Here is a 21,843-nt window from a genome sequence, read left to right as displayed (position 1 = left end):
CTTCTGCTTTCTTTTTTACTGTAATTAAGCATACTAAGTTCTTCAGGAATGTTTAACTCTAAAATCACATGGTCACTCAACACTCTGCTGATGGATAAACTCAGCAAAGGGAAGAGCAAAGAGAACTATTTTAAGCCCTGGAGGGAGAGCAGAAGTGGTAGTAGGAACAGCAGCAGCAGTAACACCAATGTTCACCTTAAAGTGTAAGTACCAGGCCACGTACTGAGCATCCAACACGTGTTTTCCTCTCTCGTAGATCACGAAGCTAGGAGAAGTGAGGTGGCTTGCCCAGGGTCACACGGCTAGAAAATGTCGTATCTGGGATTTGAACCAGGATGGTCCAGCCTCAGAGCCTGTGCATGTAACCACTCTGCTAACTGCCTGCACAGAGAAGAAGAGTCTGAAGGTTATCAGTGTAGACAAAGCAACCAGCTGTGCCAAGGATGTGAGGCTCTCAATAGTAGGTCTCACAAGAGGGAGGGACCCAGGAGAAAGCACACTGATGGGATGAGCATTTGGTGTTCACTCATTCATGGAAGGCTTACTCCGTAAACTGGTGGGTGTTACTGCTCAGCCCTATTCCATGCACAGACTCACAGAGCTGAGAGCTCCCTGTGGACAAGGATTGCAACTTCTCTGTATTTCCAGTGCTGAGCACAGTGCCTGGTAAGGGGCAGCAGTGAGGAAAAATATGTTGAATGAATGAATGAATGAATGAATGGACAAACCAACAAACTAAACTAGTCAACAACTGACATTTCCATTCCTCTTCTTCCCTCGTCAACTTCCATGACTTGAGAGCTTTGCCAAGACAAAATGGGAGGGAAGAACATTAGCACCATTGAACCAAATCCCATGAGATGCAGCAGACAGGAAGTGGCACCACAGAACTATACTAATTCAGTCTCACTGTCCACACTAAGAACAGCCACTTGACAACTGGTACAGTAATCTGTCTCTTTTTGCCTATGTAGACAGTTTCCAGGGGGAGGAAAAAAAGATTTCTAGACGGAAAGGCTAGTGATGAGCTAAGTGGAAAATCTTGACCACAGTCACATTGGACATCAGCCTTTGATGGTCTATCTGTATAAAATAAGTCATTTTCTCTATAAGCATTGGATTTCATAAATTTTTCTCCAGCTAATTTATTCTTCGGCTTATCAGATCATGCATTGCCACATCTCATTATTCTGTAAATGAGGCCCAGTGTCAGAGAAAAAAATCTGTGTTTAAGGATTATGGAAATCATGCAGCCTCAAAGCCTCAGCTCAAATGTAGCCCTCTTCCCCTCCCCACTAAACGGGAAATGCAGGATTTAACAGCTTTTAAGGTGGAGGAGGGGAGGGGCATCGAGGACGGAGGAGAAGTACTTCTGCAGGTTCAGGAACCTGTACTGTGCCTCACTGATGGAGGGCTCCAGAGTGGAGGGGGAGCATCAACATGGAGCTGAGTAGACTGGATGGTGACCCTGACTGCCCTAGCAGAGACCAGCCCATTTTTACCTAATTGCCTGGATAAAGCGCTTTCATTGGAGGATACGGAGGGAGGTACTGGATAGAGAGGGAGTGGCCTCACGCACCTGTCAGGCTACATGAACCTTTCCAAAGGCAACAACACTTCAAGAAAATCTGCCAAAACAATGTGGAGGTCAGAATAAAGATAAGGAGGGTGGAGTAGAACCTCAGGGAGTGAGGAGGAGGACAGAGAAACAAGAGGAAGAGGGAAAGGAAAAAACAGGAAGGGAAAGGAGAGTCACAGGCTTATTTTTATTTATCAAATACTAATACAGCGCTTACTATTTGTCAGGTACTGTCCTAAGCACTTTACAAATCCTTATTCACTCAATCTTCATCATTAGCCTCATTTTACAGAAAAAGGAAGTTAAGCATGGAAAGAGTCAATGATGGAAGGGCATATGGCCAGGGTGTGGCAGGGCCTGGACTTGAACCCAAGCAGCCATGTACCCGTCCACACGCTTAAACACCCCCCATCAGGAAAGTCTTAGCCCTGTTGTAATATGAATGTATGGCCCAAGGGTGTTAATATTCCGTGAAACAGCCCTAAAAATACTCAATAGTTACTTAAGGAATGTTGATAGCTCTTCAACAACTATCTATTCTTAAAATATCAGATATTTCCTTATAAATGAATACAAAGCAGGGAAAAGAATGAAGGGGATAATTTTCCTTCAGGCTATAGAAGAAAAATAGTAGCCCATGGACCAACTGAACGCAAAGAAAGAGCCAAGATTTGGCCAATATGCCCAAAAGTTCCCATATGCCAGCATTATATTCTCAGTGTCACCAAGGTCTGGGAGGAATAGGAAGTTTAGGTGAGATATTAACATAAAACCAGCTTTGGGTACAAATGTTGTTATACTAAACATGAAGGCTGGTCAAACATGCCACCAGAATAACTGGCTTGAGATGGACTCACGAACCGGCAGCCACATGAATTCTAGGCCCTCCTGACCCTCAGGTCCTGTTTTCCAGTCTCCTGTTTTCCCTTCTCCATTATAGGGAATTCTGTCTCAGAGCTCCCTCCTATCCCTCTTTGCAATTTAACTTCTTAGCTCCCCGCCCCAACCCAGTCCTCTGGAACAGTCCATCCCAGCTGTGGGTCTGGTCTGACGTGTATTCTCTTGATAGGCTGCTCGGCTCCATGTAAGCCTACCTTAACAGTCTCAGCTCCAGGCCACTACTCCCTACTAGGAAGAGTGTGAATCATGTCGATGGGAAGGCTGAGGTGGTCAAACCAGTTCTTCCCTTGAAGAACTTTCATAAATGTGTACCATGCTCTCAGTCCAGAATGGTTTAGGGGCAGGAATGGCCTGGGCAATCCTCTTGTTAGGATCCAGATCATTCCATCCTATTGTGAGGCAGATGCCAAAGAAATCTGGCCCAAGACAACACTGATTTTCTGAGTTCGCACTCTGTTCTATCTAGTTGTGGGCTTTCCTTCCTCTGTTCCTCTCTGACCCTGCTTTTAAAAAACCTCCCCCTGCTCCTGCCTTTGTTCCCTGACTGAGTGCCCTTCTGGTTAGGGTGTTCTTTGTGTCTTGATGGTGTGCCTCGTGTTACTCTCATCTTCCTTGGGTCAGGAATGATGTTTCTTTGTGCTTCAAAAGCACAGTGGAGAAAAATCCTCTGATACACATTGAACTGTGCGTCACGAAGTTATCTTTGAAGTCCTGCTGCCAATACAGAAAAGTGCCCACATAAAGATAAATAACAATCTGGGCTTCAGCTATCAGCTGCTGTCAGCTTACTGGGAGTATTATAAAGTCTGTCTACAAATAAATAGCATGTTTGGAGCTAGGTTGCTTTATTATGGAGGAAGAAAGGCCACTGTGGAAACTAACAAAGGTCTAATCAGAGGACAGAGTCTCAAGAGAGACCCCCCTGTTTTAGTCGGGACCACTGTCCTCTGAGGCAGGTAAGGGCGAGTGGGAATTGTTCCCACTGTGTTCCCTCTCAGAATTCTTCCCCTCCTGCTCTGCTGCCCAATTTGTTGTGCAGATTTGTCTGCAGGAGGCAGCAGAAGAAGCATGGATGGGCTTCTCCCCAGATAAAGACAAAGAGGCCAAAGGCAGGGGTCAGGACGGGAGTCTTTCCAGAGCAGCTACATTGCAGGGAGCCACAGGGTGAGCCAAGTGGTCTTCCATTCCTTCATGAGACTGTGTGTTTCTCCAGAGCAGGACCATTTCAGCACCGAGGGAAGGCTAACTGTTGAAAAACAAAACTGACTGCCCCCCCTCCAGGCCTGCAAGTTGACCTGCAACGGGTCGACTTGCTGGGATCAGGCTCTGAGAATTACTGAAACATGTGCATGACATTCTGTTGTTTGCTCCACTTTGTTGTGAGCCAGAAAGGGCACAGGAAAGCATATGAGGGCCTGAGGGTTCCTACCTGGGTTGAGGAGAATCTGTTGCTCTTGTTCTTGAAGGGAAAAGCCACAATGGTTGACATGAATCCAATAATGCTACCCCAAAAAAGCCTCATTTGCAGCTAATGATTGAGTAACAGTATCACCAGGGGCTGCTGCAGGGCCAAATGAAGCTTTGATAGCATCCTCGCAAATCATTTGGTTGCTACTGTGAGTTCCCAGAAACTGGAAACAAGAAGATGTTGCCATCTGCGTTGAGAATTTTTTAAATAGCTCTATTTATATTGTTCTTATAATGAAAAGGGAATGTTTTGCATTTCCCAGAAATTGCTGCATATATCCTCTTAATACCCAATGAGGCAAATGGGATGAAAATTGGGACATTATGATCCAGGGTAATCTACTGAAAATGCAGTCTCTTTGAAGAATGCCCAGTCTGTCTGCTCTAGTCCATGCGTCCCAGCTCCTACGGCATATGGCTATCCTGACGGGGCCAAAGAGCAGGCTGCCTAAAGCACATAATGGCTTCCCTTTGTCACAGGGAGGAAATAAGCTAATGAGCATAATTTTCTCAAGTGTAAACTTTATTCCCATAAATGTTACTTACATATTGCCTATTACCAGTTTCTACTGGCCAAGACTCAGAATCAACTAAAAACAAATGGCCAAGTAGCACCAAATATTTGCAGAAAAAGGATGTTTGGTTACAGCAACTCAAGTCAACCTGCTGAATCAATCAGAAAAAGGAAGATGCTGTATATGAATCTAGGGGTGTCTCGTGGACCATGTGTGCAGAGTGGAGCTGGACCTCAGAGAGGGTAGGACACTATAGAACCTCTTTCTATACAACTTCATCCTTCTTTCTCTCTTTTTAACTGGCTTGTTTTGCTACTAAGTCTACACAGTGGAAGGGAGCTGCCCAGATCCCTGAAGGTTACATGTTAACTCCTCAGTAAATTAAAAGACTGCCTCTCTCGATCACAGTCTCAAGTAGCCTGGGCATATACCCTGAGAAAACCATAATTCAAAATTATGTGGAGACATGTACCACAATGTTCATTGCAGCACTACTTACAATAGCCAGGACATGGAAGCAACCTAAATGTCCATCAACAGATGAATGGCTAAAGAAGATGTGGCACATGTATACAATGGAATATTACTCAGCCATAAAAAGGAATGAAATTGAGTTATTTGTAGTGAGGTGGATGGACCTAGAGTCTGTCATACAGAGTGAAGTAAGACAGAGAAAAAAACAAATACCATATGCTAATGCACATATATGGAATTTTTAAAAAAAATGGTACTGATGAACCTAGTGGCAGGGCAGGAATAAAGATACAGACATAGAGAATGGACTTAAGGACACGCGGGGATGGGGAAGCTGGGGCGAAGTGAGAGTAGCACTGACATATATACACTACCAAATGTAAAATAGATAGCTAGTGGGAAGCAACCGCATAGCACAGGGAGATCAGCTCAGTGCTTTGGGACAACCTAGAGGGGTGCGATAGGGAGGGTGGGAGGGAGGCTCAAGAGGGAGGGAATATGGGGATATATGTATGCATATGGCTGATTTACTCTGTTGTACAACAGAAACTAACACAACATTGTGAAGCAATTACACTCCAATAAAGATGTATAAAAATGAATAAATAAATAAAAAGAGGAATAAAAAACAAAAATAGCCAGCTGAGAAAACCTAATGGACCCAGTTTAAGTCTGGGTTCCAATCCTAGTCCAACATATATCAAGAAGGGTGAGGTCAACAATACAAAATGTCCACAAAAGGCCCACCTGGTAACCTGGCATGAGGGCAAGGCAGATCCAAGAGAGGGAGGTGGCAGTGAGAAGCTACTGCATGGGGATACGATGTGTCAGCGCTCCAGCATGCTACAATAAGCAACAGGGATGCAAGCCAAATACCACTGAAATCCAGTGCGGAAATACTGAGGAGTTTTAACATGTCCTCTGGAAACTCCACTGCAAGAACTTTTTCTTAGACAACAGAGGAAAAGAGAGAGGAACTTTTCTACAATATCTCATTTAACTCTACAAGACAATGTGACAGGCTCTGTTTTGCAGAGGACAACATTGAGGCTCAGAGAGGTGAAGTAGCTGGCCCAAGGCCACCTGCCTAGTAAATGGTAGAGCAAAATTCAAACGCATGTCGATTCTAAAATCCCATTCACGCTCCATCCATTCCAATATGTTGACTCCCAGATGAATTCTGCCCAGAGATAAGTCTCCTCGGATTGGAGACAAGCATCTACCCAGAAGCTGACTGTCATTTTCTGTGCCTGAGACTTCTCAAGGCCCTCAGCTTACCAAGCCCTGATGCAGCCAGTCCTATGAGGGCCAGTCCTATGAGGGCTTATAGCACAGAGACCCCCAGCATCCCCAAGTCAGAAGGGCCCAGCAGGTACCTGACCTAGCTGCTCTGGCTCGAACACCCAGGCCACCCTCCCCAGGGGAACATGTCAGCCCTGAGCTACTCATAGGTCATATACCGTTCAAGTGCTACTGATGCCATTTTCCTGTTTGCATTTTGTTTCTGTTTTTGTTTTGTTTTTACAGTTCGTTGCTCATCCTAACTGTCAACAGCAATTGCTTACCATGTGGTATGAAAATCTCTCAGGCTTACGTCAACAGTCTATCGCTGTGAAATTCCTGGCTGTCTTTGGAGTCTCCCTAGGCCTCCCTTTTCTCGCCATAGCCTATTGGATTGCTCCGTGCAGCAAGGTACAGACTGCTTAAGGTGCACGTCTTTGCGGTTATTTCTTCTCTCTACTTAGCATAACCTAAAGTCCATTTTGTCCAAACATGCAGCTGACCATTTCCCACATTTAAAGAAAATAGCCCTGAGAGACCCAACAAAAGTAGAAAACCACTTAAGAGGGAAAATGCTAAGATTTGCCTTTTAAAATCATTTTCTTAAAAGACAGAGGAGTGATAAAATGGAAACTTTTGTACACACAAGGCATAATCTGATCAATAACAGAATAAAGGGGGAATAAAGGCACTTTTCCTTTTCTGATTATGCAATGTCCTAAACATGGCCTCCAAACCCATAGTAGTAATAATTATAATAACGATAATAGGAAGAGCCAACATTTATTGAGTACTTCCTTTTCGCTAAGCCCTTTTCATGCAACACGTCATTTCACTCTCTCAATTACATTATGATGCACACACTTTCTAAGCAGGTTCAGAAAGGAGAAACAACTAGGAGCTGAGAGTCAAAGGCTTCTCATACTGGGGCACTGCAGACCCATCTCAACATCTTCCTGGTTTCCTGGCTTCCTTGTCTGGGTTCTGGCCCACATGGGCAGCTAAGTAGGTCACTAGAAGGAAAAAAGACAAAGGAAAAAGGAGGAGAGCTGGAAAGGTGCAAAGCTGGGTTCTTTTCTCACAGGAAGGTGGAATGTCTGGTGCCCGCCTGTAATGCAAGGAGTGGAACCTGCAAGAGCCAAGCTGCTGCCCCTCCTGTTCCACCCTCCCTACAGCCCATCTGACCCAAAGCCACAAAAGGCATCAGCAGTCACTCCAGCTTCAGGCAAGAGCTAGCGCCTATAAAAACAAATCATGTCGAAATTCGGAAATGTATTTCGTAGGTTAAGTGGTCATTAAAGTTTCCAAAGCTGCATTTACTTTGTGATATAGTAGAAAAAAAGCAATTAAGCTTAGGTAATCAACATTCAGTAGAAGAAATATGACTACAGGGAGATTAGTTCCACAGGGAATTTGATCAGCTAAGGCAGTTAATAAAAGTGTCATCAGTGAATGGATCCTCTTGTCAACTCCACCAAGACAAAACTCATGCTAGGACGATGGGCCCAAGACTTCAGATCTGCTAACGAGGCCACCTAACCAGGCATGCAAGGAACTGACTGCCTTAGAGTAGGAGGGGTGTCAGAGAAAGAAATTAGGACTCAAACTCCTTCTTCTGTAGGATAGTGTTAAAAATAAAAGTCCTCACTGAATATTTGTGGTGTTCAACCTCGTATCTATTGAGGATTTTGTTTCTATGGCACTCTACCATGACACAGGTTTCTAAATCGGTATTCCCCAAATGATACATATGTAGGGTAAGGCTATTTTTTTCTGTCCTTTATCATAAGCTGGAAAAAGCACAGTGAGTGAAAAAAGACTAACCAGATTGAAAATTGGATTAGCGCTGGTCATTTGTTTTAGGCACTTGTTTTCATAGTAGTATTATCTAGTCTGTACTGCAAGTTAGATCATTGCCTTCATCCAGAGATGGACAGGGATGCTGCCTCCACACTCTCTAAGCCACAAACTGATTCTAGGGCATCAATCATTAAAATAACAGGCAAACACTGCCAATCCTCACTTTTGCTGTAAAACTAAATGTGACAGCTTCCAGGGAACTGGGACTAAGCAACACCAGCAAATTGGTTTGCCTCTACCTGCCTGGGGAAATATTCAGAAAGAGATGATATGCCAGCTGCTGACTAAATTTTTTAGATTTTCAGTGGGTCTGAGAAGAATCTTGGCCAATATCATGCAGATGTGATGCAAAAAGAAGGATGTGTGGACGGGGGAGGAATCCCGGACTTTCTGGGGACCCAGTAAATTCAAGAGACTGATGACACCATGGAACGTAGGGGTGAGACCTATGGTGTCTTCTGGAATATTCTAGAAGTAATGATTGCAGGAAAGTTTGGCCCCATGGCTGCTGCTTCCTCTCCTCTGTTCAGAGACTATTCTGACTGACATTTTGTGTCCCTGGAATGTCCAGTAGGACAAAAAAACAGCTTGTACACTAAGCCCTTGCTTGTGGCCACCGGCAGCTGGCGGCAAGAGAGGGTGGCATTTGATGAGGAAGACTGGAAGTTCAGACTGGGGAGAGGTGCTGGAAACTCTCTGGGTGCTCTACTGCAGTCATGGCCTACCTTGTGGGCAACTGGCTACCAGGTCCCAGTTAGGTGCTTACACTTGTGGGCTAAGAGCCCAGTGCCACAGAACACAGAGGTGTGTCAACAAGTAAAAGCAGGTGTCCACCCTGAGGGCTTGAGAATGCAGTTCATTTGGAGCTAATTCAGGAGCACTACTCAGTTATCTCACATTCACCTATTTCCCAGAGTAAAAGAATAGTACCCAGGAAGTCTGGGCTTGAGCCAGAGACTGAGTACAGCAAGCCTGGACTTCCCGATATGTTCTCAGCTCATAAGGGCCAAGTAATGACAGAGCTGCTTTAGCCCATGTTTCAGACTCACCAGTTTTGCTCTTCAGGCAGAGGAGGACAAGACCTACGTCTCCCAAAGCTCTACCATCTCTTTTTATACCTAACGCTGTTACCTGACTCAGCGTTAATGATTCCCCAGCTAAGAGCTGCTGGTATATATTGGTCGACTTTTCTCCTTTCTTTTGGTTCACTTGGTGGCCTTGTGAAAGGAGGAAGTTTACCCCAAGCATAATTTGCTTCAAAAAATTGAGATAAATATGGAATGTCACAAAAAAAAAGAAAAAGGAAATCCCTGAAATGATTTGATCTCATCTGACATTTATCAAAGTTTTACCAGTTAAAAAGATGCTTTCAAGCCCAGAAGAAAAATAGGAAAGGTGCATCAATTCCTAACCTCGTTTTTCCTCCCTATGGCTTAAATCAAGTGGGACTGAGCCCAGGTTAACCTTCTACATCACTGCAGGGCCTTATCAGGGTTTTTTCTTATCGTCTGCAATAAATACAATAATTTTTACATATGCATCTTCTGCCGGAAGATAACAACTTGAAGGAGGGAACAAAGAGAACATTAAATTCCTCAAAGCAGCTCTTACGGGGAATCCCAGGGCCAGCATGGGCACAGCTGCGTGCAGATTCCTGACATCAGGTGCCTTGCCTAGATGAGAAGATGGAGAGGTGTCCCCAGGTCCTCATCCAGGTAGTCATTGGAAGATGCTACATAGAGCCCATTGATAAAGCGCTGGGGAAACTTGGCCATCAATCCCTTAAGAGCTGTGTCTACCTCCGTGTTCTCCACCTTTTTCTGACATTTCTGGGACCCTGCTGGGACACACAGATCTGGTATCCCTTGCCCTCTCCTCAACCTTTCCTCTCCCCACTCTGCAGTCATTCTCCAACTTACCTCGCCTCTCACCACTACCTCAGCTAGGACACAGTGACAAGAAACAATGCAATGACTATCTAAGGATGTCGTCTGTATACACCAAAGTATCCCAGCATCTTGGTTGGGAATTGGGGCTCCAAGATGCCAACACAGTCAGATAAAATGTGGAAAAATTCAAAGTATGTATTTGACATCACATAGGTCAATATGAGACATTGTTTGATTCCGTTTTTTTGTTTTTTTTTACTGAATTTATGTAAGGTATTTTATTTGTCCTTATATTTAATCTCTACATTCTGAATTTAGTACATCTACCTATGGCTAAAAATAATCTACAGTCCCTATTTTGTAAATAATAAGGTTAAACACTACTAAGAAATGTCATTTGTAAGATGTTTGTGGGCCCCTTAGTTTTCAGGTAAACATCTTTTTCAACACTCCTGAAGTTATTCTAGTGCCATATGACAATTTGACAATGCAGGTGAATCCGAACAAGTTCTTTCCAGCACAAATAGGGATTTCCAACGCTCAGACTTGAAACGCAGTCTTTTTTAAAAAAAAGATTAAAATTATCTTTTTAAATTTCAACAGATGGGTTCTATGACATTAGAGCGTTACAATAATTACTGGCACCATTAACGTGGATGATTAGCATACTGAAGGCTACTGAAAGAACATCATCAAGCCATCTGATTTATAAATGTTATGTTGAACATAATGACAGTTAGGGAAATTTTACCAGGAGAAAATCCTATAGCTGATCTTTTGCTGAACCAATACTCTGCATGCTGGGTGACATTTCACTCTAGGACTCCTGAATGAGGCAGAACATGAACATCAATTAACTAGTCACTGGCTATAACTGAACATTTGCCCTGGAGAAGGAACTGAGATCTAGGAAAGACTCCCCTCTTTGCTCTTGCCTTATCAGTATACCTGGTGAGGGGTTAGGGTTGGTGTTTAGGTGAGGGTGACAGCAGTGACCTGGAAGAGACCCAAGTGAATTCATTTACAGGGGTCAGCAAAGACTGACTGTGCAGCCCCCAATTTAGTCCTCAAAAGTCCAAGTGGCCTTTGGATGGCAAGCCAGGGATAAGAAGATGTGACCAATACCTACTCCCTAAAAGGGCATCTTTTGGATCACTTCAGGCTCACATGGAACAGCTGCACAAGTTAATCATGTACTAGGCCACAAAGAAAATCTCAATAGTTTTAGGGTAGTATCACAGAGGCTATGATCTGAACACACGCTGCAATAAAAACAGGATTTTTTAAAGCAAGGGGGGGAAAGTCCTGTATATCTGGAAACTAAATAACCTCTGAGTTAAAAATGAAATCAAACAGGAAATTATAAAAATATTTATAACTGAGTATCAAGGAAAATGCTACATGTCAAAATTTATAGGAACATAGCTAAAGCAGTACCTAGTGGGAAATGCATAGCTTTAAATAAATTTACCAAGATATAAGAAATGTGGAAAATAAGTCATCTAAGCTAAAACTCAAGAAAATAGACAAAAGAGCAACAGAGCATATCCAAAGTGTTTTTTTAAAAAATTCTGAACTCTATTGAAACAGATTTTTTTTCTAGATTCACAAGGCATAAAATTCATACCCACATGGTTGGGGGTAGCTGTGCAGTCAGATTGTAAAATGATGTTGTAAAATGATGTCATATTAGTGTGTTCTACTCCTTTCTCTTACCACTCCCATTAAGTCTTCTAAACAGAAAAAATTAAAGTGAGTAGAAAAATGGATTTGGTCAAGCAGCCTCTCACATAAAAGCTCTAGAGAAAATGTCTGGGTTCAATTAGCAGCTTCTGTCCAAAACTGAGGATTCTCTGGTTCAACTTTCAGCAAAAGCCTTTTAAAGAGAGCCCTGAACTTGCCTGGAGCTGCCAGATTAACATGTCTTGTATATCTTTTGTTTCCAGCTAGGACGAACCCTGAGGAGCCCTTTCATGAAATTTGTAGCACATGCAGTTTCTTTTACAATCTTCTTGGGATTGTTAGTTGTGAACGCATCAGACCGCTTCGAAGGTGTTAAAACCCTGCCCAATGAAACCTTCACAGACTACCCAAAACAGATCTTCAGAGTGAAAACTACACAATTCTCCTGGACAGAAATGCTCATCATGAAGTGGGTCTTGGGTAAGCAAGTCACTCTTTTAATGTCTCCTCCCCTAATTATAACAGGACATTATTAAACCCTGACTTCAGAAGCTCTTCCTCTCCTCTTGAATGCACTCTTGGCAGACAAAATGGTGAGGAGATGACCAGCAAGGAAGCCAAAGTCAACTTCTGTATGTGCTGGTGTAAAAGATGCACACACCTGTAATATAAATCCCAATTTTGAAAGGAGGTGTTTGGGGGAGATTCGTTCTGTACCTTTCCTTATGTGTGTACTGAAAGTGACTGTAAAGTGTGGGGGGGGGACATATGGTTTTGCTCATTTAAATATAGTCTACTAGAAGCCTTAGGAAATCAAGTTCTGCCTCTGAAAAAAAGTATAAGATTGCATAGCTTCCAAGATATTTTTTGTTACCACTGAATACTGATACATAGTAGAATAGTAATAATACAAATCTAAAAAGTTAGGGGAGTAACGTGTTCTCATTATTTGTGTTAGTGAACGTAATGAAGCTGTGGAATTCCTCTTTGTGGTGCTATTTTGTGCTGCCAAGGTCTGCCACTGGAATTGCCAAGGAAATCCTTCCAAATTACCTCACTGACTAGTCAAGAAAGGCTATCTCTCTTTTGCCTAACTCACAAGAACTATTACTAGTAGAAATAAGCAAGATAAGATAAAACTGGCAATGGCTAAAATTGTACATGGCCAACTGTGTTACAGATTTTTCTAACACTGAAAACTGCAAAATTTATTGGTAAAAAAATCAGATTTCGTAGGAAACAATAAAAAACTGCAAACACTATAATCAGTGATATTGTAAATAACCAAAACTTGATCAATAAATTATAAGATTTACATCAAAAAGATCTGAATTTGATGGGAATGTTTTGAGTAAAACAAAACTGAAAATAAAAAAGGCAAAAAATATATGCAGTACCAAGATTTTATCAATTAATTAAACTGTCCTAATGGTAGCCCCCAATTGCTTTTCTTAACAAAAATTCGATATTGGCATAATATTCATTATGTTTATGTTCACAAACATTGAGTCAAAATGTATTCAGGGTCAAAGTGTCTGTACTTTCAATCAACAAATTCACAAAAGAACAAATACCTGAAAAGACAGCCCAGTACATGCCCCGTGCTAATTAAATGATATTGCCTAAGAGAGCCACGAGAGTTGAACCATTGGAGAATATCCCATAGATCCCCAAACTGAGAACAACTGCGAGTATGGTCTCTAACCTGGATCTCTCAATAGGCAGAAGGTAATGAGGAGAAGAATGGTTTGACCCAAAGGGCAGAGACAGGAAAGCACACCATGCTTCCCAGGTGCTTTTTTAATCAACCGGCAAGTCTGTAGCCAAAGGTTCATTTTGTAGAGTCACTGGTACTCAAGTTGGAAAGGAACATTAAAGCCTGTTGCAGAGTAAGTTCTGTGGCTTCACTTTCACAGTTGAGTCTATCCCAATTCTCCCTAGTATACCGGCCCCACCTTCAATTTAACTAAATTAAGCACTTTAACACTAGGAACTTTACAATGGACTCAATGTTTATATCCCCCAAAATTCATATGTTAAGACCCTAGTTCCAATGTCATGGTATTAGAAGTGGGGCCTCTGGGAGGTGCTTAGGTCATGAGGGTGGAGCCCTCATGAATAGGATTACTGCCCTTTAAAAGATATCCCAGAGAGCTCTCTCACCCTCCCTGTGCCATGTGAGGACACAACAAGCAGTCTGCAACCTGAAAGAGGGCTCACACCAGAACCCAAACATGCTGGCACCTGATCTTAGACTTATAGCCTCCAGAACCGTGAGAAACAAATTTCTGTTGTGTATAAACCACTCAATCTGTGTAACTTTGTTATAGCAACTCAAACTATGACACGGTTAAAAAAAAAAGAACAACTCACATGTTGGGTTTATGGATAAAACAAAGTATTTATGGCACCAATCGCTCACCCATCACATTTCCCCACCTGGGCTGCAAATAGAAGACAGGTGAGTCCAATCATACTCCCCATTCAGTGGGTGCTACCATATGTTAACCACGGTACTCCTACTGACCCACGACTTCTTCCTGCACCCTCATATTTCTCTTCCTGGGTGTCAGAGTATTACCCCAATAAGAGGGAAGCATCTCTAGCTACAGAGGTCCCAGCTTTTGTAGTCTGGTCCCAGCTTCTACCCATCAAAGCAAAGCTGAGTTTTCAAGACCATTACGTAAGAAGTATTGTAAAGGGGAAGACTTATTTTTCATTGACCTACTTCCTGTTACATTTTAGACAGAAGAAAGATTCTAACTACTTTTTCTTACTAGATTATATTTTTCAAACTTTTATCATGAATAATTTTAAGAACTGCAAATTTCGAGAGAAGATTATACTGAACCCTTTGGACCTATCGCTCATCTTCAACAATTAGCAAATCAAAGCTAATTTTTGTTTCATCCTACTTCCCTTCTCTCAACCCTGTAGAATTTTGAATCCAATCCCAGGTATCATAAAATTTCATCTACAAACATTTTTGTGTGTATCCTAAAAGATAATTTTCCTTTTACTTTTCTCTAATCTTTCTGTGCTGCAAGTTCACTGACATTTTTTCTCCATTATCTGTGACTTTAATGCCCAACCACTGAATTTTTCATTTCAAATATTATATTTTTCAACCCTTTAAGTTCCATTTGGTTCTCTTTTACATCTTTCATTTCCTTCCTCGTGATGTCTGTATTTTCCTTTAAATCCTTGAACATAATGTACATATTTATAGTAAGAACTGTTATAAAGTCCTTAACTCCTAATTTCATCATCTCTATCATTTCTGGGTTACTGACTAAATTTTCTCGTGACATGGATCATATTTTCCTACATCTTGGTGTGTTAGTAATTTTTGATTGAATGATGGGCACATTACATGTTATACTGGTGAGCATCTAGATTTTGTTGTCTTCCTTTAAAGATTTTTGCTTTATTCTGACAGGCTGTTAAATTCTTACAGATGAGTTTGGTCCTTTTCAAACTTTCTTAGAGTGGACCTGGAAAAACTTTACCATAAGGATTGATTATCCTTGTACTATAGAGACACACATCTGGGTCTCTACTAAATGCTCAGGGTAATCAACAAGGATTCTCAGCTGTGGATGGTCAGAGCTCAAACATCTTTCCACTCTGGGTGAGCTCTAGAAACTGTTCAGCTTGCAGCTCTCTTGCCGTTGTTTGTGGCGTTTTACTCTATGCATTCGTGACTTAGCATTCAGGGAACATTCAAAAGGACACCTGTGTACATTTCTGGACTATTTTTGTTTGTGTTTGGTTTTGGGTTTTGGTTCTGTATAGTACCTTTCTCTCTGGAACTCTGCCATATAACATCTAATCACTTCAGCCTTCCTGTACTCTAATCTCTGTGTCTTCAACTCATTGGGATCGCCTTCTGTGCTTCTGGAATCCTTCTCCATATCCTGCAGACTGAAATGTGCTTCCAGAAAAAAATAAAAGACAGGGCTATCATGTGGCTTACCTTGCTTGTTTCTCTTAAGGATCACAGTGCTCTGCTATTTCCAACGTCTGAAAATAGTTTCTTTTTTTTTTTCCAGTTTACTGCTCCATCATGACTGGTAATAGAAATCAGGATTCTTTTCCTAAAACAGAACTACAAACATAAAAGAAAACTAATCATTTCTTTTCAAATACCCAGTCAGTATTCAAGTTTCTTTGACTGAGAAGACAAGTTGAATAAATATCCTAGCTTGCTTTCTCTCTTCCTTAAGGTCTCTGTTCACATTTTACCTTACCAGAGTAGTTGAGCAGGTAAGAGCAAGCTCTCTTACCTCCCTCCTCTGATAAGGTGAAATGTAAACAGAGACCTAAAGGAAAAGAGAAAGCAAGCTTTGCAGACATCTGGGTGAAAAGCATTCCAGAAAGACAGATCAGTGTGTGTTAAAGGCCTGCTTTCAGGAGCAAGCTGGACAAGTTCGAGGAACAGCAAAGAAATTAGTGTGGCTGCAGCAGAATAAATAAGGGGGAGATGGCAGAGATGAGGTCACAGGATAGGCAGAGTCAATCATGCAAGGCATTGGAGGCCATGGTACCGAGTTTAGATTTTGCTCTGAGTATGACTGGAAACAACTGGACAGTTCTGAGCACAGAAGTGACATCCTACAACCTCATTTTCTAATGGATCACCGGCTGCTGTGTAGAGAACAGATGATTCTAGGACAAGAGCAGAAGCAGGGAGACCAGTTAGGAGGCCACTGCAGTAATTCAGACAGGAAATAGCTGGGTTTGAGGAGGTAGTTGACGGTTATTATATTTTGGAGGTAAAATCAATAATATTTACTACTGGATTGCCTGTGGGGTGTGAAAGAAAGAGAGCAGTCGAGGAAAATTCCAAGTTTTTTAGCTCAAGTAATGGTATAATAGAGAGTTCCTCTAAAGCAGGAAAGACCAGGGGAGGAGCAGTTTGGAGAGACAGTAGATATGGAAATCAAGAGTTCGGTTTGAGATTATCTATTAGATCTCCAAGTGGAAACACCAAGTAGCAACTGGATACAGATGCTGAAGGTCAGAGAGGATGGGGCTGGAAACATAAATTGGGGCATGTCAGTCTACTTAAAGTAAACTGTATGCAATGCCTCAACTGTGAATGTGGACAGATGACCCGAGGACCAAGCCCTCGGGCACAGCAATATTTCAAGGATGGGAAAATGAGAAGTATCTTACCCAGCGAAGGAGACTGAGATAAGAGAGTGGTGTCCCAGAAGCCAACCAAAGTCACTGTGTCAAGACCCAGGCAGTGATCACTTATGTCGAGTGTTGCTGACAGATCAAGTAACATGCGGCCTGAGACTTGACCACTGACTTTGGATGCAAAGTTCCTGAGTAGCAAGAGGGGGTGGGATCCACCAGGCAAGCAGAGGACTTGCCCTTAGCAGGAGTGTGGACACTTCATCTACTCCAACAGGAGGAAGGTGGAGTTGAGGGCACAGAGCAGGTAGCTTGGTAAATGCAGTGCTGACTACAACGTGCAAGTTTTCTGATAGTGTTGTTTCTATTTTCTCAATTTTTTTCTCCATATTTTGTAGTTATTAAGCATTGTATTATGTACCAGGCACTGTGCCAGATACTGGGGAAGCAGCTATAAAATAAGACTAATACTATCTTGTCTCTATTTTCTGGAGCTCTTTAATTATAAAATACCGCTAATAATAATAACAACTTTTAAGAGGAAGACATTGAGCACTGTGTTCACTGTGTTCTTTGTGCCGACACACCCTAAGGTCCACAACCTGATATATTCTGCTCAGACACGGAGAGGCTTGAAATGGTAAGAGGCCCTTACTGAACGAGTCCTCACATGCTACTCCCGGGCACTGCCAGGAAGGCCTTGGAGCAGCTAGAAACACAACACACAGTTCTCTTCCCCCATGACTCACGAATGCAGTCCTTTGGACAGACTGGCTATACAAACCATGACTGCCTTGCCACCAGGAGCAGCCCTAGAGCTGAACAGGACTTTAGGACCCTAACAAGTTCAAACTGGTCCCCCAGTGATGGACAGAGAGGTTGACCACTAAGAGATGAAGGGCCTTGTCCAGGTGTCCTTGCTTCTGCCCTTCCCACCCTGTGCCTCAGTAGATGCTCAGCATAGGAGCTAGAGATCCATTTAAAATGTAATCAGGTTTTGTCACTCTTTGCCTCAAAACTCTTCAGTGATATCACATTCTCCCTCAGCATGACAGTCAATGTCACTATAAAGGCCTACAAAGCCCTCCACCTCTCTACTCCACCTCTATGCCCTCATCTCCCATCACCTCCCACCTCATTCACTCTCTTTCAGCCCCACTGGCTTCCTTGCTTCAAACAGTTTCTGCCTCAGAAACTGAGCTTAGGCTGTCCCCTCTGCCTAAGATTTCTTCCCACAGGCAGCACCATGGCTCACTCCCTCACTTACTCAGGTCTATGTTCAAAAGTCTCCTTCTACCAATCACAAGCACTGAAACTGAAACTGTGATTAAAAATCTTTCAACAAACAAAAGACCAGGACCAGATGGCTTCACAGGCGAATTCTATCCAACATTTAGAGAAGAGCTAACACCTAACTTTCTCAAACTCTTCCAAAACATAGCAAGGGAGGAACACTCCCAAACTCATTCTATAAGGCCACCGTCACCCTGATACCAAAACCAGGCAAAGATGTCACAAAGAAAGAAAACTACAAGGCAATATCACTGATGAACACAGATGCAAAAATCCTCAACAAAATACTAGCAAACAGAATCCAACAGCACATTAAAAGGATCACACACCACGATCAAGTGGGGTTTATCCCAGGAATGCAAGGATTCTTCAACATATGCAAACCAATCAATGTGATACACCATATTAACAAACTGAAGGATAAAAACATATGATCATCTCAATAGATGCAGAAAAAGCTTTTGACAAAATTCAACACAAATTTATGATAAAAACCCTCCAGAAAGTAGGCATAGAGGGAACTTACCTCAACATAATAAAGGCCATATATGACAAACCCACAGTCAACATCATTCTCAACGGTGAAAAACTGAAACCATTTCCTCTAAGATCAGGAACAAGACAAGGTTGCCCACACTCACCACTATTATTCAACATAGTTCTGGAAGTTTTAGCCACAGCAATCAGAGAAGAAAAAGAAATAAAAGGAATCCAATTCAGAAAAGAAGTAAAACTGTCACTGTTTGTAGATGACATGATACTATACATAGAGAATCCTAAAGATGCTACCAGAAAACTACAAGAGCTAATAAATGAATCTGGTAAAGTAGCAGGATACAAAATTAATGCACAGAAATCTCTTGCATTCCTATACACTAATGACAATAAATCTGAAAGAGAAATTAAGGAAACACTCCCATTTACCATTGCAACAAAAAGAATAAAATATCTAGGAATAAACCTACCTAAGGAGACAAAAGATGTGTATGCAGAAAACTATAAGACACTGATGAAAGAAATCAAAGATGATACAGACAGATGGAGAGATATACCATGTTCTTGGATTGGAAGAATTAACATTGTGAAAATGACTCTATCACCCAAAGCACTCTACAGATTCAATGCAATCCCTATCAAAATACCAATGGCATTTTTCACAGAACTGGAACAAAAAATTTCACAATTTGTATGGAAACACAAAAGACCCCAAATAGCCAAAGCCATCTTGAGAAAGAAAAATGGAGCTGGAGGTATCAGGCTCCCTGACTTCAGACTATACTACAAAGCTGCAGTAATCAAGACAGCATGACACAGGCACAAAAACAGAAATATAGATCAATGGAATAGGAGAGAAAGCCCAGAAATAAAACCACGCACATATGGTCACCTTATTTCTGATAAAGGATGCAAGAATATACAATGGAGAAAAGACAGTCTCTTCAATAAGTGGTGCTGGGAAAACTGGACAGCTACATGTAAAAGAATGAAATTAGAACACTCCTTAACACCATACACAAAAATAATCACAAAATGGATTAAAGACCTAAATGTAAGGCCAGACATTATAAAACTCTTAGAGGAAAACATAGGCAGAACACTCTATGAAATAAATCACAGCAAGATCCTTTTTGATCCACCTCCTAGAGAAATGGAAATAAAAACAAAAATAAACAAATGGGACCTAATGAAACTTAAAAGCTTCTGCACAGCAAAGGAAACCATAAACAAGATGAAAAGACGACCCTCAGGATGGGAGAAAATATTTGCAAATGAAGCAACTGACAAAGATTAATTTCCAAATTCTATAAGCAGCTCATACAGCTCAATATCCAAAAAACAAACAACCCAATCCAAAAATGGGCAGAAGACCTAAAGAGACATTTCTCCAAAGAAGATATACAGATTGCCAACAAACACATGAAAGGATGGTCAACATCACTAATCATTAGGGAAATGCAAATCAAAACTACAATGAGGTATCACCTCATTGGCAGAATGGCCATTATCAAAAAATCTACAAATAATAAATGCTGGTGAGGGTGTGGAGAAAAGGGAACACTCTTGCACTGTTGGTGGGAAAGTAAATTGATACAGCCACTATGCAGAACAGTATGGAAGTTCCTTAAAAAACTAAAAATAGAACTACCATACGACCCATCAATCCCACTACTGGGCATATACCCTGAGAAAACCATAATTCAAAAACAGTCATGTACCACAGGCTTCCCTGGTGGCGCAGTGGTTAAGAATCCACCTGCCAATGCAGGGGACACAAGTTTGAGCCCTGGTCCGGGAAGATCACACATGCCACAGAGCAACTAAGCCCGTGCGCCACAACTACTGAGCCCACGTGCCACAACTACTGACGCCCGTGCACCTAGAGCCCATGCTCCTCAACAAGAGAAGCCACCATAATGAGAATCCCACATACTGCAATGAAGAAAGGCCCCTGTTCACCACAACTAGAGAAAGCCCATGAGCAGCAACAAAGACACAACACAGCCAATAATAAATAAATATATATTTTTTTAATTCAAAAAAAAGGAGTCATGTACCACAATGTTCACTGCAGCATTATTTACAATAGCCAGGACATGGAAGCAACCTAAGTGTCCATCAACAGATGAATGGATAAAGAAGATGTGGCACATATATACAATGGAATATTACTCAGCCATAAAAAGAAACAAAGTTGAGTTATTTGTAGTGAGGTGGATGGACCTAGAGTCTGTCATACAGAGTGAAGTAAGTCAGAAAGAGAAAAACAAATACCATATGCTAACACATATATATGAAATCTAAAAAAAATTGGTTCTAAAGAACCTAGGGGCAGGGCAAGAATAAAGATGCAGTCATAGAGAATGGACCTGAGGACACGGGGAGGGGGAAGGGTAAGCTGGGACGAAGTGAGAGAGTGGCATGGACATATATACACTACCAAATGTAAAACAGATAGCTAGTGGGAAGCAGCCGCATGGCACAGGGAGATCACCTCCATGCTTTGTGACCACCTAGAGGGGTGGGATAGGGAGGGTGGGAGGGAGGGGGACGCAAGAGAGAGTGGATATGGGGATATATGTATATGTATAGCTGATTCACTTTGTTATACAGCAGAAACTAACACAACATTATAAAGCAATTATACTCCAGTAAAGATGTTAAAAAATAAATTTAAAAAAAAGAAGAAACTGAGAATGAAAAAAAGAAAAAAGAAAAAAGTCTCCTCAAAGTGAAGACTTTTTTAAACAACCTGTTTAAAATTGCAAGTCTGTCCACCCTCGCTGTCCTCCCATTCTCCCTTCTCTTTTTCTTCCTAACAGTTAATATCTCTGACAATAAATACTACACACTTTCCTTTGTTTCCAGCCTGTCTCAATTAATATTAATGTTTCTCTAATCATACAAATTGTAGTTGATTCTTTTCATCTTCTGGTAGCTCTTGCTCCATGTAGGTATCTGGTTTTCCCAAGGCCCTCTCTCAATGGCCACATAGTGTGACAATACTCTATTACTTCCCCAAACCCCTACTGGATATGTAGGTTGTTCCTCTTCTGCTGTACAATTCTGTGGAAGGGTCAAACCCAATCAGAAATATATTCTTCCTGAACTCCCGATGCTTTACTTGATTACTAGCAGAATTTTGAGAAGCTTCTAGATTGTAAATGCAGGAGATTTAAAGCAGGGGCAGAGGAGGTGGAAGCCACAAAGAGCCTAAGACCACATGCAAAGGTAGAAGAAAAACCAGGACACAGTATGAAGG

At 41.8% G+C, this 21,843-nt stretch overlaps 2 protein-coding genes across 8 annotated transcripts in view; one reads left to right on the top strand and one right to left on the bottom strand.

The window, feature by feature from the left end:
* TRPC7 (transient receptor potential cation channel subfamily C member 7) overlaps positions 1-21,843 on the top strand; it is a gene marked incomplete at its 3' end in the record, with an annotated part of 123,192 nt that overhangs the window by 59,406 nt on the left and 41,943 nt on the right. The window contains exons 3-4 of the mRNA XM_079916652.1: positions 6,463-6,627; positions 11,912-12,128. Coding sequence (XP_079772778.1) covers positions 6,463-6,627; positions 11,912-12,128 — 382 coding nt within the window. The remainder of the gene's footprint in view (positions 1-6,462; positions 6,628-11,911; positions 12,129-21,843) is intronic.
* The window catches only part of LOC307183726 (uncharacterized protein), a 675,341-nt gene that overhangs the window by 648,001 nt on the left and 5,497 nt on the right, over positions 1-21,843 (bottom strand). For all 7 annotated transcript variants that reach the window (XR_013827569.1, XR_013827570.1, XR_013827571.1 and 4 more), the window contains one exon: positions 15,625-15,756. The gene's annotated coding sequence lies outside the window, so the exon portion shown is untranslated. The remainder of the gene's footprint in view (positions 1-15,624; positions 15,757-21,843) is intronic.

This window comes from Stenella coeruleoalba (assembly GCF_951394435.1).
Source record: "Stenella coeruleoalba genome assembly, chromosome: 3".
Taxonomy (NCBI): domain Eukaryota; kingdom Metazoa; phylum Chordata; class Mammalia; order Artiodactyla; family Delphinidae; genus Stenella; species Stenella coeruleoalba.
The sequence above is the reverse complement of the archived record's forward strand: the minus strand, read 5'-3'. Positions and strand labels throughout refer to the sequence as shown.